Source organism: Prionailurus viverrinus, chromosome D3 (genome assembly GCF_022837055.1).
Source record: "Prionailurus viverrinus isolate Anna chromosome D3, UM_Priviv_1.0, whole genome shotgun sequence".
Taxonomy (NCBI): domain Eukaryota; kingdom Metazoa; phylum Chordata; class Mammalia; order Carnivora; family Felidae; genus Prionailurus; species Prionailurus viverrinus.
This window is the reverse complement of record NC_062572.1, coordinates 9544375-9561886: the sequence shown is the minus strand read 5'-3', so window position 1 is coordinate 9561886 and position 17512 is coordinate 9544375. Positions and strand designations below refer to the sequence as shown.

At 37.8% G+C, this 17512-nt stretch overlaps 1 protein-coding gene across 13 annotated transcripts in view; it reads left to right on the top strand.

The window, feature by feature from the left end:
* Positions 1 to 17512, top strand: part of ATXN2 (ataxin 2) — a 127774-nt gene that overhangs the window by 16748 nt on the left and 93514 nt on the right. For 12 of the 13 annotated variants that reach the window (XR_007145848.1, XR_007145846.1, XR_007145847.1 and 9 more), the window contains exon 2: positions 16858 to 16891. The exons of the other annotated variant lie outside the window; for it this stretch is intronic. Coding sequence is in view for 8 of the 12 variants with exons in the window: in XM_047828038.1 (XP_047683994.1) it covers positions 16858 to 16891 (34 nt within the window). In the remaining 4 variants the exon portion in view is untranslated. The remainder of the gene's footprint in view (positions 1 to 16857; positions 16892 to 17512) is intronic. 13 annotated transcript variants of the gene reach the window in all.

Genomic DNA, 17512 nt, shown 5'->3' with positions numbered 1-17512 from the left:
TGTACCTATTAGATTTCAGACACTGTGCCTAATGGATTACGTGTATATATATATCCTTTATTTATTTGTTTTTACTTTTTGCTTTAGAGAGAGTGCGAGAGAACGCGTGAGTGCGGGGAGAGGGGTAAAAGGAGACAGTGAGAGAATCCTAAGCAGGCTCCACTCTCAGTGCAGAGCCCAACATGGGGCTTGATCCCACGACCTTGGGATCATGACCTGAGCCGAAATCAAGAGTCAGATGCTTAACCGACTGAGCCACCCAGCCGCCCCAAAGCTTTAACTTTTAGTAACTGTGCTCCCCTGCTTCTAGTATAGCTCTATGACAGAACTGATAAAAATCAATGAAAACCATTTGGTTATAATTGTTAGCCATAAAATGGCTTCAGTTATCCAGACCTTAGCCCTGGCAGTTCTCTTTATTTGTAAATGAGTCTGGATCCAAAATCTGTGATTTTTTTTTTTTTCTTCAAAGTTTGGAAATAATGTTATAAATGGTGGTTAGTATTCTGCACCTGCCTATTTTATCAGATTGTCGATTGTAACCCATAATTAATTTGAACTAAGTAGTATCGTACTATATCATGGGTTGAGAAGGTGTTTGTGGCTTGATCTAAGAACCCAAACACCACTTAACGTTTTTATATGAAAATAAGAGTGTAGAACCCAGTTCTCCACTCTCTCTTGGTCTTGTTAGAGGCTGCATAGCCCTGGGGCTATAGGACACACTGAATAAGACTTCAGCACACATTAGTCTTTCAGAAAGGACTAATAGTTGAGGAAATGGTTGCTATCCTCTTTGACTTAGGGGAAATTGAAATTCTTGGTTCAGTTATTTGCATGGGCCAGTCATGTTAGACGATCATAACATTTTATTTTTAATTACTGCAACACATTACTTTTTGCCCACTAGTTTAATCTAGCCTACCTTTTGCTGTTAGACTTAAACTCTTCTTTGGTTGTTCAAAAATCACCCTGCTCCCAAGCCCAAGGTCCTCTTCACCTTCAAGGCTTTCCATGATCTATCCTAGGGGTTAGCAAACTTTTTCTTTAAAGAGCCAGATAATCAAAGCGTTGCATGCCATATACAGTCTTTTTGGCATATACATGCACACACACACACACACACACACACACACAGAGGCCCTTTAAAAATGTAAAAATCATTCTTAGCTCTGGGCCATTTAAAAACAGGACATTTGCCGGGCAGCTTATAAAGCCTCATTTTATCTTTTTGATCCTGTTTTCCATCAGCTCTTCAAAGCATGGTCCATTTAAATCAGTATGGTCTCCTTCTCATCACCTCTGCAGGTACCAAGCTCAGCCTTCATTTCCTGCCTGCTCTTCCATCATTTTTCTGCTTTTCCACACCCTCATACTTCTCCTCATTGTCATCCTTAGATCCTCTAAGATCTAGCCCAGGTCTTCCATTGAAACATCTTCTCACTTATTTTTCTTTTTATTAATTCTTGTAGAACTTAGCTTGTCCCATATGTTAGTTTTCTTAATTGAGAACTTATTCCATGTTTTTCTGTAGTTAACTGCAAGAATAAAGATTGACATTTTCCCTCAAACTATTTTATGGAGAATGCCTGAAATTACTATTTTCTTTACACAAACCAGTATTCCTTCTGTTTGGCATCCTATTCCCTTCCCACAAATTTGAATTTTAGAATTGGAAGCTTGTGTTTCAGATCATCATGACTCATCCTCTTTGTTTCACACAAGAGCAGAAACTTTAAATGACATGTCCAAAGTCATACAACAATTTGTTTAGCACACCACCTCCTTACTTTGTGACATAAGGCAGGGTATTTTATTTGTGGTTGAGTTTCTTCCTCTGTGAAATGGGGATGATGGGAATTAAATGAATTATGTATGTAAAATGCTTAAATAAATGCCTGGCATATAGTAAGTGTTTGTAACTTTTAACTGTTATAGCATGTTTGGAAATCAGTAGAAACTGCATGAGCAAGGTAAGGTTGCAAAGTGCTTGTTGGTAGGTTTGGGGTAGTGCTGGATGAGTGGATGCTCTTCAGCATTTTGTTGAGCTTGTGTATGTATACTGTTCATTAATTCAGTGTAGTTTGAAGCTGTGAGACTAGAACAGTTAAAAGATGAACAAGGAGCACCTGCGTGGCTCAGAATGTTAAGTGTCCAACCCTTGGTTTCCGCTCAGGTCATGATCTCGTGGTTCGTGGGATCAAGCCCTGCTTCAGGCTCTGTGTTGACAATGCGGAACCTGCTTGGGATTCTCTCTGTTCCTCCCTCCTGTGTTTGTGTGTGTGTGTGTGTGTGTGTGTGTGTGTGTGTGTGTGTGTGTGTCTCTCAAAATAAACATTAAAAAAAAAATTAAAAAGATAAACAATTGTTGAATCACTGTTACATTTCTGAAACTAACACTGTTAGCTAGCTGAAATTAGAATAAAAAACTTAAGATGAATGAAGCCTCTCTGCTTCCAGGTTATTCGGTAGAGTAGGAAGGGCAGGCATGCAGAGTGTAAACTGGTAGCACTGAGAAGGGAGGGAATGACTGCCTTGGGTGGGTGGTGAAGAAAAAAACCTTGAAAAAGACCCAGGGTGTTGAGATGGATCTTGAGGAATGGTGAGTAGTTTTCAGTGAGGCCATGGAAGAGAAGAGGAAGTTCTAGGATAGGAAGTTTGTGCTAAAGCAGAAGATGCTATAAACATGGTGTGTGTAGAAAGATATGATTTACAGTGTGGTGGAAGAAATGGAGGGGTGGTACTTGCTGAAAGCATAGAGACAGATTTGGAAGCCCTTGTAGTTAGAGAAGAAATGAAGTGAGTTTGAAATAAATACAAATGAGGGGCGCCTGGGTGGCTCAGTCGGTTAAGTGTCCAACTCCAGCTCAGGTCATGGTCTCGCGGTTCATGGTTTCAAGCCCCGTGTCGGACTCTGTGCTGACGCCTCGGAACCTGGAGCCTGCTTCGGATTCTGTATCTCCCTCTCTCACTGTCCACACCCCCCCCCCCCCCCGCCCCCGGCTCACCCTCTGTTTTTCTCTGTCTCTGAAAGGTGAATAAATGTTAAAAAAAAATTTTTTTTTTAAATACAAATGAGAATTTTTTTAATAGAGAGTTTTAACATATAAAAATAGAACATAGCTGTCCTACATAGCTGTCACTTAGCTTTAGCAGTTATCAGTAAATGGCTTACCTTTTTTCACCTGTAGTTCCCTTTTCCTCATTATCACTTGTTGTCTTTGAAAGGGGATTAAAGTTGTTTTGAGGCCCTGGGAAAGATTAATGACCAATGGCTAAAACATTGGGACAGAGACTTCATTGAGTTCACTACATGGAAACACTTCTGGTGCAATGGACGCGATGAATGCTTTCGAAGATTCATAGGGCCAGTGTCTGAAGAAGCTCAAGGAGAGGATTGCAGCTGGTGGCTACTCTCCACATGGCTATTTAAATCTATCTATCTATCTATCTATCTATTTATTTATTTATTTATTTAAAATTAGAATTAAAAAGAAATTTTTTTTTAATGTTTGTATTTATTTTTGAGACAGAGACAGAGTGTGAGCAGGGGACGGGCAGAGAGAGAGGGAGACACAGAATCTGAAGCTGGCTCCTGGCCCTGAGCTGTCAGCACAGAGCCCGATGCGGGGCTCGAACTCACAGACCGGGAGATCATGACCTGAGCTGAAGTCGGACACTTAACTGACTGAGCTGAGCCGCCCAGGCTATTTAAATTTAAATTTAAGTTAATTAAAATAAAAATTCAGTCCTCAGTCACACTAGCCATATTTCACGTGCTCAGCCCTCACGTGTACTTAATGGCTACCATATTAGGCAGCACAGATATAGAATTTTTTTTTTTTTTTTTTTTTTTTGTCATTATAGAAAGTTTTGTTGAACAGCACTGGACTTGAGTCCTAAAATTCCTTTTTATCTGAGTCTCTTGGTGGGTGTAGCTCATATCTCAATGTGCCTGGCTTTATGTTATGGCCATGTCCCTTATCCCTTCCTCTTAAGTAAAACTTTATATGAAGAGGTTTTTTTTTTAACAAGTTTAATTTGTGTTGTAATATAAGGAAAATAATTGTGTTAGCTAACAATGATCAAGCATTTATTTAGTATGCCAGGCATTGTTCTTAAGCCAGGCTGTCCTTATGAATATCACTGAATTTTTTATAGCCTTATGTGAAGATGCTGGTTTTTTTTCTTTTCTTGTTTTTAAAGGTACTGACTTTAGGGGCGCCTGGGTGGCTCAGTTGGTTAACCTCCGACTTCAGGTCATGATCTCAAGGTCTGTGAGTTCTAGCCCCACGTCGGGCTCTGTGCTGTCAGTTCAGAGCCTGGAGCCTGCTTCAGATTCTGTGTGTGTGTCTCTCTCTGCCCCTCCTCTGCTCATGCTCTGTCTCTGTCAAAAAATGAATAAATGTTAAAAAAAAAAAAATGTTTAAAGGTACTAACCTTATCACCATTTTATAATGTTGAAATTGAGACACAATGAGCTGAAGTTACGAGGTTAAGGTCACAGAGCTAGGAAGTGATAGGGTCAGAGTAGGGTCTTAGGTTATTTATTTGTATATATTTTGACGAGCAGGTTGTAGAGAAATTAAATTAGTTCTTATGGGGATGGTAGTTGTTTTGAAACAGTGGTTCTAGATGATTATATGACTGGATTAATCTGGCAGTTGTGTGAATTTAGAGTTGCTGGTCCACCTTAGTTTGCTAAAAAGAAAAAAAACCCTAGCTTTAGTGTTTGGGTTTGTCGTGGCCTACCCCCTACTGCCGCCTTGACTCATTTTTTCAGTGTGGATATCATTATTCAATAAGTATTAGTTAATAGAGTTTCCCTTTCTAGTAAAAAAAAATTGAAATGGCTAGAAGAAAATGACTCACCTAAGTGAGTTAACTGTAAGAGCTGGAATTACATTTCTAGTTTTTAGTTGTCCTTTCTCCTGACAACTGTAGTTTTTTTGTACTATATAAACAAATCGAATTAGTTGGTATTTGTCATAATTCACATAAATTGTACTGTATACTTAATATACTTAATTTATTCAACAATTTATAATATTTACTGTATGCCAGCCTCTGTTAAGCCCTGGGCACACAGTGGTGAAGGAGACAGAAGTGTTTGCCCCCATGGAGTTTATATTCTGGGAGTGGGAAGTGGACAGAAACAGAAAGTAAGTTGGTTGAACACATAATAGAATTTCAGATATTAAGTGCTATCATTCATTAAATATTACTAAAGTATGAAAACGGTGATATAATAATGGTTGGGGAGTGACTTTTGATAATATGGTCAGGACAGGCTTTTCTGAGGATGGAACATTTAAATCGAAATCTAAATAATAAGCAGTTGGCTGTGTCAGTATCTGAGAAGAGTATTATTACACCTTTACTGGAAAGGGGTTAGCAGGTATGTCTTTCTTACTGTGCCAAAGAATATAGTTACATCCAAACAACTAGTCAGGTTCTAGAACTCTGTGTCAATGAAATACTTGGATTGTATAAGTTATCCAGGCCTGTTGAAAGTTATAGAAACTAGTAAATGACATCTATAGATAGTGTTGAAGAATAGTAATGAAAGCAAGAATGATGAAAAATGAAGAAATAAAAAGTTCTATAATTACGTTGTGGAGGGCACTACCAATAGAAATTGCATATTCCTCCCCCACCCCCAGGATTTTGAAACAATAAGGGAAGAAATTTTATTCTAGCTAGATTATTTAATGTGTTTCAATTATCAGGAGTGTTCTTGGGTTGTTTGTATATATATTTTACTTATTCAAGTGGTGAATGAAACAGATAAAATATACATATGAAAATAGCACATTTTAAACTTTGTCCTAGAATAACCTCTAAAGTGTAAGTTGCCTGAAGGCAAGGCTGTGTTCATCTGGCTCATTCAACAGATAATTGTTAAATATAAAGTTAAAAAAACTACAATTTTTGAGTGCTTCCTCTGTGCTAGAGTGTTTATTTTACACCTTTAATGAAGTTTAATTGACATAAAATGAGTCCCACATTGTAAAATGTACAATGTAATAAGTTTTGACCAAATGAGAGTGTGTCTATGTGTGTGTACATTTTTCATATTCTCTTACTTGATCCTCCACAACCCTGTGACTTGACTTATTTCCGTTTTACAGATAAGAAAACTGGGGACCAAAGTGATTAAGTAACCTTCCTGGGGTCACTGTAAGTGGCTGACCTGGGATTTGAAACCGAGTTGTCTGAAAAGTAGAGTAGACCTTTGGGTTTTGGTATGCCCTCTGTTTTTAAGCACTGCACTCTAAAGTCCTAGTGCTTTTGGTTTCCTGGGTTGGGAATATCTGCGATCTCCTCTCTAATTTATCCATAGTTTCTTCATATTTGTGTGTGTGTGTGTGTGTGTGTGTGTGTGTGTGTGTGTGTGTGTGTGTTTTGCTATTGGTGATGTCCTTTTGCAACAAAAATTTTTTTGATCCCTCCCCCTGCCTTAAGTAAGCTCTAGGCCCAATGTGGGGCTTGAAAACAAAACCCTCTGATCGAGTCACCTGCCCTACTGACTAGTCAGGCACCCCAAATTTCTGATTTTGATCAAGTCCCATTTATTTTTTTGTCTGTTGATTGTGCCTTTAGTGTCATATCTAAGAATCCATTGCCAAATCCAAGGTCTTGAAGATTTACCGCAATTTTTTTTCTTGCAAGAGTTTTAGAGTTTTAGCCTTTACATTTAGGTATTTGATCCATTTTGAATTAATTCTTATATATGTTGTAAGGTAGGAGTCCAACTGCATTCTTTTACATGTGGATATCCAGTTGTCTCAGCTCTGTTGAAAAGACTATTCTTTTCTCAGTAAGTTGTCTTGGTTCTCTTTTCAAAAGTCATTTGACTATAAATGTAAGAGTTTATTTTTGGACTGTTGCTATTTCATTGTTCTTTTATCCTTATGTCAGGAGCATACTATCTTGATTACTGTACGTTCTCATTTTGAATTCCTGATGTATCATTTCTTCTGTAAATATTTCAATATATATATTTCTCTAAGAGAATGAAAGTGTTAAAAACATCACACTTGGGGGCAAGGCACCTGGCTGGCTCAGTCAGTAGAGCTTGTGACTTTTTTTAAAAATTTTTTTCGATGTTACTTTTTTGAGAGAGAGAGAAGGGGAGGGGCAGAGAGAGAGGGAGACACACAATCTGAAGCAGGCTCCAGGCTTCCAGCTGTCAGCACAGAGCCCATTGTGGGGCTTGAACTCAAGAGCCGCGATCATGACCTGAGCCGAAGTCGGACACTTAACCGACTGAGCCACGCAGGCATCCCTTAATTCTTTAGTATTATGTAATGTCTAGTCATTTCAAATTTTTCCAATTGTGTGTCTCTTAAAAAATAATCTGCTTTACTGAAGTATAGTGTACAAACAGTAAAATTCACCAATTTTATGTGCAATGTAATGAATTTTTAGCCTCAGATTAATTTTGTTACAATTTACATATAGTAAAATTTAACCTTTTTTAGGTATGTTTTAGGAGTTTCTTTTTGGCCCTGCCTTTAGTTTGGGGAGTGGCAAGTTTAAGGTATAGTTTACATGCAGTAAACTCATCCTATGCAGTGTAAAGTTCTTTGAGTTTTGGCAAATGTATAGTCACGTAATCACTACCACAATTCAGATACCACCCTATAAAGTTCCCTCTGTACTTTTATAATAAATATCCTTTCTTCTCCCTTAGCCCCTGGCAGTCACTGATTTGATTTCTGTATAGATTTGCCTTTCCAGAATGTCATATAAATGGGGTTATGGATTATTTTTGTGTCTAGCTTCTTTAATTTATCACAGTGCTTTTGAAATTCATCCATGCTGTGTGTAGCATGTATCAGTAATTTGTAACTTTATTACTGAGTAGTATTCCACTATTCAGGATGCACTACTGCGGTTTATTCATTTATCAGGTAATAGACATTTGGGCTGTTTTCACTTTTTGGCTGTTTTGAAGAAACCAGCTCTGAACATTCACATTCATTACTTTTGAATACGTACCTGGGAGTGGGGTTGTATAAGTCTGTTTGACTTCATAAGAAAATGTCAAACTGTTTTCCAAAATGGCTGTGCCATTTTCCATTCCCACCAGTGGTGTGTGAGAGTTTCAGCTGCTTGGCGTCCTTGCTAGTTGTTGGTATTATCAGTCTTTAATTTTATCAGCTAAGTCTAGTTGCTTAAATGACTGTGTAAGTCTTTTGCCTGCTTATTGAGCTATTTATCTTCTTATTAATAAGTTCTTTGAGTTCTTTGTAATTCTGGGTATAAGGTTATTATCAGACATAACATTTTGCAAATGTTACCTTGTCTGTGGGTTGACTTAATTTTCTTTTTTTTTTTTTTTTAAATTTTTAATGTTAATTTATCTTTGAGAGAGACAGAGTACAAGTGGGGGAGAGGTAGAGAGAGAGAGGGACACAAAATCTGAAGCAGGCTCCAGGCTCTGAGCTGTCAGCACAGAGCCCGATGTGGAGCTTGAACTCACAAACTGTGAGATCATGACCTGAGCTGAAGTCTGACGCTTAACCGACTGAGCCACGCAGGCGCCCCGACTTAATTTTCTTAACAGTCTTTCAAAGGACAGAATACTTGAAAATTGGATGAAATCTAATTTGTCAATTTTTTGCTTTTATGGTTTGCATTTTTTCTGTTTGAAAATTTTTGTCTAACCAAAGGTCATAGAGAGTTTCTCCCATATTTTCTGTTAAAAGTTATACTTAACTCTTTTGTGATTAGGTCATTGATACGTTTTGAGTTAGCCTTGCCAAGCTTTTGTTTCTAGTAGCTTTTTGGTAGATTCTCTTAGGATTTTCTGCCTAAATGATCATACTATCTTTATTATTAAAGACAGTTTTCCTTTTCTCTGTCTAGTCTTGCCTTGATATTGCCTAAGCTAGAACTTCCAGTTCTAGTGTCTCTTCATTTTATTTATTTATTATTTTTTGTGATGTTTATTTATTTTTGAGAGAGAGAGAGCTCTTGAGCAAGTGAGCGCTAGTGGGGGAGGGGCAGAGAGGGAGAGAGACTGAGGATCCAGAGCAGGCTCTGCGCTGACAGCAGAGAGCCCAGTGCAGAACTTGAACTCATGACCCATGAGATCATGACCTGAGCCAAAGTCAGACACTTAACTGACAGAATCACCCAGGCGCCCCCATTTTATTTTTTTTATAATTCTAATCAAGATTCTCGTGAGATTCACAAGTTGATACGTCATCCATTTCAATCTACCATTTACCTCTTATTTTATGCTAGGTGCTTTTGATTCAGTGATCAGTACAGAGTCCCTAACTTTGTGGAACTTGCTCATTGTCATTAGAGGCACATTAGTAAAATACCTTGATTTTTCAAAAGGTGGATCAACATCAATTCCATTGTAAAGCTTAAAGATAATTAAATGAGAATAAGAACACTTTGACATTTCTCAGTTATGTGTACATTAAGCTTCCATGAAGAAAGTATTTAATAAACTGTCAAGAAATTTGTTTTAAATATTTATTTTTTTTGAAAGAGCACGAGGGAGAGAGAGCTCTGCGCCACCATGGAGCCCAGCTTGGGGGCTGGATCCCATGAACCATGAGGTCAGGACCTGAACCGAAATCAAGAGTTGGATGCTCAACCGACTGAACCATCTAGATGCTCCAAGAAATTTGTTTTAGAAATAATGGCTCATGTAAAACAGCAGTAGACTTTATTTTTAAAATTGTAGTTGTTGACATTGCAGCCACATTTTTTTTTCAGTGCAGAGGTTGGCAAATCTTTCTTGAAATGACTCGGATAGTAAGTGTTTTAGACATTATGGGCCATATAACTTCTCTGTTGCATATTCTTGGCTTTTCTTCTTCCCTCCCCTTCCTCCCTTCCTCCCTCTCTCCTTAAAAACCATACTTAACTCAGAATCTCAACAAAAACAGGTTGTGGGCTGTAGTTTGCTGACCATTGATTTACGTAATGATTACTTTGAAATCTTTCTCTTTTTCTTTCTACTTTGGGCACATTTATTCATTAGATATTTATTAAGTGTATATCATATGTGAGCTATGGTTCCTTTTTGCTGATTTTGGTAAGCAGTACAAAGACGTGTAAGATACCATGTGCCAGTCTTTGTTGTTTAGGTTTTATTCATCCAGGAGCTTTTGGCCAAGGGCATGAATGAATGGGTATTGAAACCCAGGAGTTTCAGTCTAGAGAGTACTGTGTGTATTTGATTGGGATGTCATATTCCAAGGAAGGTTTCTTGAAAGATGACATTTGAGTTTCAAGGCTGTGTAGGATTGAATTTTTCTATTACAAGACATTAAAGACATTTTGGACGGTAAAGTAGAAGTTAACAAATCATGTAGAGTTCCTAATTTAAAAAAGTGTATAATTTTAGATATATAGAAAAGCTGCAATGATATTACAAATAATTCTATACCCTTCACCTTCATTCTTTATGTAATATTTACTTTTTAATTTTTTCTCTGTTAAATTAAGATACACATATATAATTTGTTATAAAATTAAAATTATTTTATTAAACGTATGGGAGACATGGTGCTCCTTAGCCCTAAATAATTCAGAGTACATTTCCTAATAACAAGGACATTCTCTTTCAAAACCACAGTATATTTGTCAAAATGAGAAAATTAATGTTGTGTCAGACTGTTATCTATAGACCTTATTCAGATTTCACTCGTTGTTCTGATGTTCTCTACAGCAAAACAGAATACTCTTTTGACGGCCCAGGAACCAATCTGGGATTATATGTTACATTCAGTTGTCATGTCTTTTTGGTTTCCTTTAATCTAAACTAGTTCCTTAATCTTTGTCTTTTACGACTTGATGCTTTTGAAGATTACAGGTTATTTTGTAGAATGTCCCTTAACTGGGGTTTCTCTCTTTCCTCATGATTTAGATTCTGATTGTGCCTTCTTAGCAAGAATACCACAGATTTGCCGTGTTCTTATTGCATGATTTGGGGCAGGTACATGATGTGCATATTTGTCCCATTGCTGGTACACTGTTAACTTGGATGACTTGGCAAGGAACGGATAGGTTTTCCTTTTTTCTGATTTCTTTAATTTTTTAAGTAATCTCTACCCCCATTGTGGGGCTCAAACTCAACGACTAAGAGTTGTGATCAAGAGTCGCATGCTCTACTGACTAAGCCAGCCTGGTGCTCTAGATCTGCTAGACTTCTTTACTAGAAAATTATTTTTCACTTTGTCATTAATCAGTATCTTGTGGGGAGTTGCTTTATAACTATATAAATATCCTGTTTCTGTTTTACTAGATTTAGCATCCATTGGTGATTTTTGTGTGGAACAGTTTATTAAGTGGCTACCAAATTGTAACCTTTTAATACCGTCATTCCTTCTACCTTTATTAGTTGGAATTCACTTGTCGGGTTGACAGGATGACAAGGAGATGGGGCTTGAGGTGAAGGAGCAGAGAGCTCAGTATTAGGATGGCACAGATAATTTCTGTGAGGAGTTCATCTTCGTAACCTAGGAGTTATGTGAAAGGGCACAGAGTCCAGATGAATGTCTCTTTCTTCTTCATGATGGATTGACCCTTTTATCATAAAATGTCCCTCTTGGGGCACCTGGGTGGCTCAGTCGGTTAAGCGTCCAACTTTGGCTCAAGTCATGATCCCATGGCTTGTGGGTTTGGGCCCCGCTTCTGGCTCTGTGCTGACAGCTCAGAACATGAAGCCTGCTTTGGATTTTGTGTGTGTGTGTCTCTCTCTGCCCCTTCCACACTCCCACTCTGTCTCTCTCAAAAATAAACACTAAAAAAATTTTTTTAAATGTCCCTCTTTCTAGTAACACTTCTGTTTCGTTAGATAATTGTACAGCCACTGCAGCTTTCTTGTATGTGCTGTTCTTACAATATTTCCTTTTCCATCCTTTTCCTTTCAGTCTCTTTGTATCTTTAAATCTAAAATTCCTCTCTTATAGACTGTGTATGGTTGGATCTTGTTTTTTTTATTCACTTAAGCCTGTGTCTGCAGTGATTCTATCAGTCTCCTATGGTAGCCTTTGACTACAAACTCCACTGTTTTTGAGGGCACCCTTTGGCATGAACTTCTCTACATGCTGTTGCAAATGAATTTCCGCTGGGAAGAGAATCTGAGCTTATCTTTTTTTTTTTTTTTAAATGTTTGTTTATTTTTGAGAGAGAGAGAGAGAGAGAGAAAATGGGGGAGTGGCAGGGGCAGAGGGAGAGGGAGACACAGAATCAGAAGCAGGCTCCAGGCTCTGAGCTGTCAGCACAGAGCCTGACACGGGGCTCGAACTCATGAACTGCGAGATCACGAACTGAGCCGAAGTCGGATGCTTAACCCACTGAGGTGTGGCCCTCCCCCCTTTTTAATTGTGGTAAAATGTACATCGCATAAAAGTTAACCTTTGTAACCATTTTTAAATGTGTAGTTCAGGGGACCGAAGTACCTTCACTTTGTTGTGCTCCCGCCTCCTCTATTAAGTTCCAAAATATCCCAGAAGGAATCCCTTTACCCACTAAGCATTTGCTCCCTATCCCAGCCATCCTTAGCTCCTGGTATTCACCAGTCTACTTTGTCTATGAATTTGACTACACTATATACCTCCTATAAGTAGAGTCATACAGTAGTTGTCCTTTTGTGTATGTGGCTTCTTTTCACTTAGCATGTGTTCATCCTTTTATGTGTCAGAACTTCATTTGTTTTTAAGGCTGAAAAATATTCTATTGTATGGATGTACCACCTTGTGTTTATCATTTGCCAGTGGACATTTGGGTTTTTCCACCTTTTGGCTATTGTAAATAATGCTACTCTGAACATTGATGTACAAATATCTGTTCAGATCCATGCTTTCAGTTATTTTGGGTATGGATTCAGGAGTGGTATTGCTGGATCATCGGATAATTCTGTTTAATATTTTTTAAATTTTTAATGTTTATTTTTGAGAGAGCATGAGGAGGGAAGGCGCAGAGAGAGAGAGAGATTTTTTGAAGCAGGCTCCAGGCCCTGAGCTATCAGCATAGAGCCTGATGTGGGGCTTGAACTCATGAATGGTGAGATCATGACCTGAGCTGAAGTCGGACGCTTAACTGACTGAGCCACCCAGGTGCCCCAATTCTGTTTAAATTTTGGGGGACTGCCATACTGTCTTCCACAGCAGCTATAACATTTTACATTCCCACAGGTAGTACACATGGGTTCCAATTTCTCCACATGTTTCCAACACTTGTGATTTTCTGTCTTTTTTATAATAGCTTTCATAGTGGGGGGTGAAGTGGTAGCTCATTGTGATTTTGATTTGCACCTTTCCTGATGACTAGTGATGTTGAACATCTTTTCATGTGCTTATGGGCTAACTGTATAGCTTCTTTGGAGAAATGTCTATTCAAGTCTTTTGTCCATTTTTGAATTGGGTTGTATGTTTTTTTGTTGTTAATGAATTGTAGTTGTTTATGTATTCTGGATTATCAGATACATGAAATGTACATATCTTACTCTGAAAAGTGGTGTCTTTACTCTGATAACTGATAATCCTTTGCATAAGAGCTTTTAATTTTGATGAAATAATTTTTGGTATTTTTTTTAATGTTTATGCATTTTGGTGTCACAGTTAAATCACTGCCAAGTTTAAAGTCACGAAGACTTTTCTCCTGTGTTTTCTTCTAAGAATTTCATAGTGGTAGCTCTTAAATTTACATCTTTGACCCATTTTGGGTTAATTTTTGTGTATGATTTAAGTTGTAAAGTTTCACCATATATGTGAGGGTTTATTTCTGGGCTCTCTATTCTGTTTCATTGGATTTTATGTTTGTCCTTATGCCAGCACCACACTCTGCTGATTACTGTAGCTTTATAGTAAGTGTTGAAATTGAGAAGCTATACTTTGCTTTTGATTTATGTGTCTTTAAATTTATAATAATTTTCCCTCCCTCTACACTGTTTTTTTCTTCTCATGCCATTTATTTGTTGCATAACCCATCTTTTGTTAGGTCAAATTTACCACATTCTGGGGCGCTTGGGTAGCTCAGTGGGTTAAGCACCTGACTCTTGATTTTGGCTCAGGTCATGATCTCAAGGTTGGTGAGTTTGAGCCCCAGGTGCAGAGCCTGCTTGGGATTCTTTCTCTCCCTCTTCTCTCTGCCCCTCCCCTGCTCGCACTTGCAGGCTCTCTCTGTTTCTCTCTCAAATAAATAAACTTAAAAAAAAATACCACATTCTGGGTTTAACGGATTTGTAACCTCATGGTATCAGTTAATATATTCTTCTACACCCTGTTTCCCGTAAACTAATGGGTCTTGATTAAATCCAGGGTCCAATTGCATCATATCAGAAGGTACTTTTTTTTTTTTAACCTAAAGAGATTGTGAAAAACATGCAGAATGATAAAAATGAAGCCCTGCACACCTGTCACCTCGTCTCAACAGTTATTAACTCAAGCCAGTCTTATTTACAACCCCAGCTATTTCCTCCTTCCTGTATTAGTTTGCAATATAAACTACTGTTATTCTTTAAAATTTCTTTATATTAACTTGGCATTTTGAATCACATATTAACTTGATTTTCAATAACTATTGAAAGCATATAATCCTGGATATGATTGTTTTGTGAAATATTCATCTAATCATAGGTATGTTTAGGACTAGAATATGATCTTGGCTTTTTTGAAATTTTGTTTTTGTAACTATATGAAACATTAACTTGCTTTGTTCCAAAATACTAAAGAAAAAATTAAAAGTAAAGCATCTCTAAATGGATCCCAAAAGAAAAAACAAGAATGAATTTAAACTTTTAGCATAAGTTTCAGAGAATGCTCCTATGGTATGCTAACATTTCCCTTGGTTATTCCACCACTGGGTTTGGTCAGTGAAAATCAGTGGTTTCTATACTCCGTACCTCTTGGTATTGCTCTCAGCCCAAGCCCAAGCCCAAGAATGATTTGTTCTACTAAGTAAACCAGGTTGTCAAACAATTGCTCTTTATTTATTTATTTATTAAAAAAAAATTTTTTTTTCAACGTTTATTTATTTTTGGGACAGAGAGAGACAGAGCATGAACGGGGGAGGGGCAGAGAGAGAGGGAGACACAGAATCGGAAACAGGCTCCAGACTCTGAGCCATCAGCCCAGAGCCTGATGCGGGGCTCGAACTCACGGACCGCGAGATTGTGACCTGGCTGAAGTCGGACGCTTAACCGACTGCGCCACCCAGGCGCCCCAACAATTGCTCTTTATTAGTCAAAGATGTAATTGTATAATCAATAAAAATATAGAAGTCCCACCTCACAGAAGTCTTTAAATTCTTTTAAATCGCTTTATGGGGATGCAGGTGAATTTATGGGTACTGAATTGGTGGCATTTATATCTTAACTCTGGCATCTCAGCAACCACTAAGATAAGGTAACCCTAAGCAAGATTTTTAGCCATTTTATATAGCCTTTAATTACAGGCTACAAATAAATAGAAAACCCCAATAAATTCAAATGAAATGAATTTATTTGAAAAAATTTAGAAATTTGATTAGGTTTAATTGTGAAGGTAGTTTATTCCTTGTGACGCAGTTTTAGAGAGGCAGTATAATCTAGAAATGAAAAGCCTGGACTTCGGGTCACCTGGTTACAATACCAGCTCTCCTGCTCATGAACTAGAGGATTTTAGTCAAGATAATTAAGGTTTGGTTTCCTCACCTGTAAAGTGAAGGGTAAGAGATTGCACATAGTGCTTACCATAGGGTCTGGTTTTTGTAGTAAGTATTAGTTACTATTATTATTAGTTCTCTTCCTTAGACTTTAGTGATTTCTCTCTCTCGGTGCTATGTGTGAAGCAAAGAGTTACGGAATCAGAATGTTAGAAATGGAAAGAATTTCAGAGGTGTTGTGGTCAGATGTTAATTTCTGGATGAGAGAGAGTGATTGGGTTGGAGAGCAAACCAATCCTGTCCTTGGAGTTCTAAGATCAGTGCTATTTTACTGGGAATTGGCACCATTCATACTGGTAGACTCTTTAGACCTGAATTGTACTTCTCTTTGAATGTTTTAAATTTGTGGCTTGAGTATCATGGTTATTTTATTAAAATGAGATTCCAGTCCTATAATTCCAGAGTAACTAATATTTCTGAGGAATATAGAATTTCACTCTATTAATGTTTGTATCATTTCATAAAGGGCCTAATCTTTTCCATTGGAACAAGCCTTAGGTCGTGTTATGCTCTATAACTAAACTCACTTGACAATATTGTCTACCTTACTAGAAATTACTTGACAGCTGACTTTGGTGTACGGCATTGTTTCAGAGGTAGGAGGTTGGCAAGGAAAGACACTTGTTACATAGATACTGACAGAGGTACTTATTATTTAGAAAGGAAAGTGCTCTGAATGATTTAACTTATTTTCAAGTGTTTTTTCTGCACTTGTAAACATAGTGCCTGTATTTAGAGACCAGGGGGAAAAGATGGGAGGTGACTTTGATGTCAGTCAATATGTCAGTTAAATCAGGAATAGAATTTATATTTTATTCCCAAGTAGTTTTCTCCAACAGAGTGAGAGGTTACTTTTGGAGTAAAGATTATTTAGTATTGGTTATTTTTTCCAGTAGGCTATTTTTATTTGTACTTTGTTTTATTTTGATCATGTTCACATTATTCCTTCCTTCCTCCCTGCCATGACCCATATCTTTTCTGGGCCTCTGAGCCAGGAAACACAGAGAGAACCATACTTAGGTAGCCTTTATAGTTAATATTAGATGAGCCTTACCCACGGATTGCCTATGCTTTATTTGAATGGAATTATGCTTTATTTGAATGAAATTTAAATTTGAAAAATTTTTTTAGTATGTTTAGCCTATTGAACTTAATAAACATAGTATTTAATTTTTTCAGAGGTCGAAACAGCAAAGGACTGCCTCAATCTACGGTGAGTAACTTTAATGTTAGTTGGTTGGAAAAATTGGTAATGAAAATGTGATTTCTGAACCGGTGGACCAAAGCCAAGGTAAAAAAAAATCCTTTTTCTTGAATTTTATATCTGACAACGTTAAAATTTTTTTTTTATTTTTGAGAGAGAAAGTGAGACAGACTGTGAGGGAGGGGGAGAGAGAGAGAGGGAGACACAGAATCCGAAGCAGGCTCCAGGCTCCGTGCTGTCAAAACAGGGCCTGACACGGGGCTCGAACTCATGAACTGTGAGATCATGTCCTGAGCTGAAGTCAGATGTTTAACAGACTGAACCACCCAGGCGCCCAAAGAAAATTGTTTTTAATGTTTATTTTTGAGTGAGTGAGTGAGTGAGCGAGAGAGAGAGAAGAGAGGAGAGAGAGAGAGAAAACGAGCAGTGTAGGGGGCCAGAGAGTGAGGGGACAGAGGATCCGAAGCAGGCTCTGTGCTGACAGCAGAGAGGCTGACGGGGGGACTCAAACTCACAGACTGTGAGATCATGACCTGAGCTGAAGTTGGACGGTTAACTGACTGAGCCACGTAGGCACCCCTCTTACAACTTTTATACTTCAGTACTGTTTGGTATAAAATTATTAGCTAT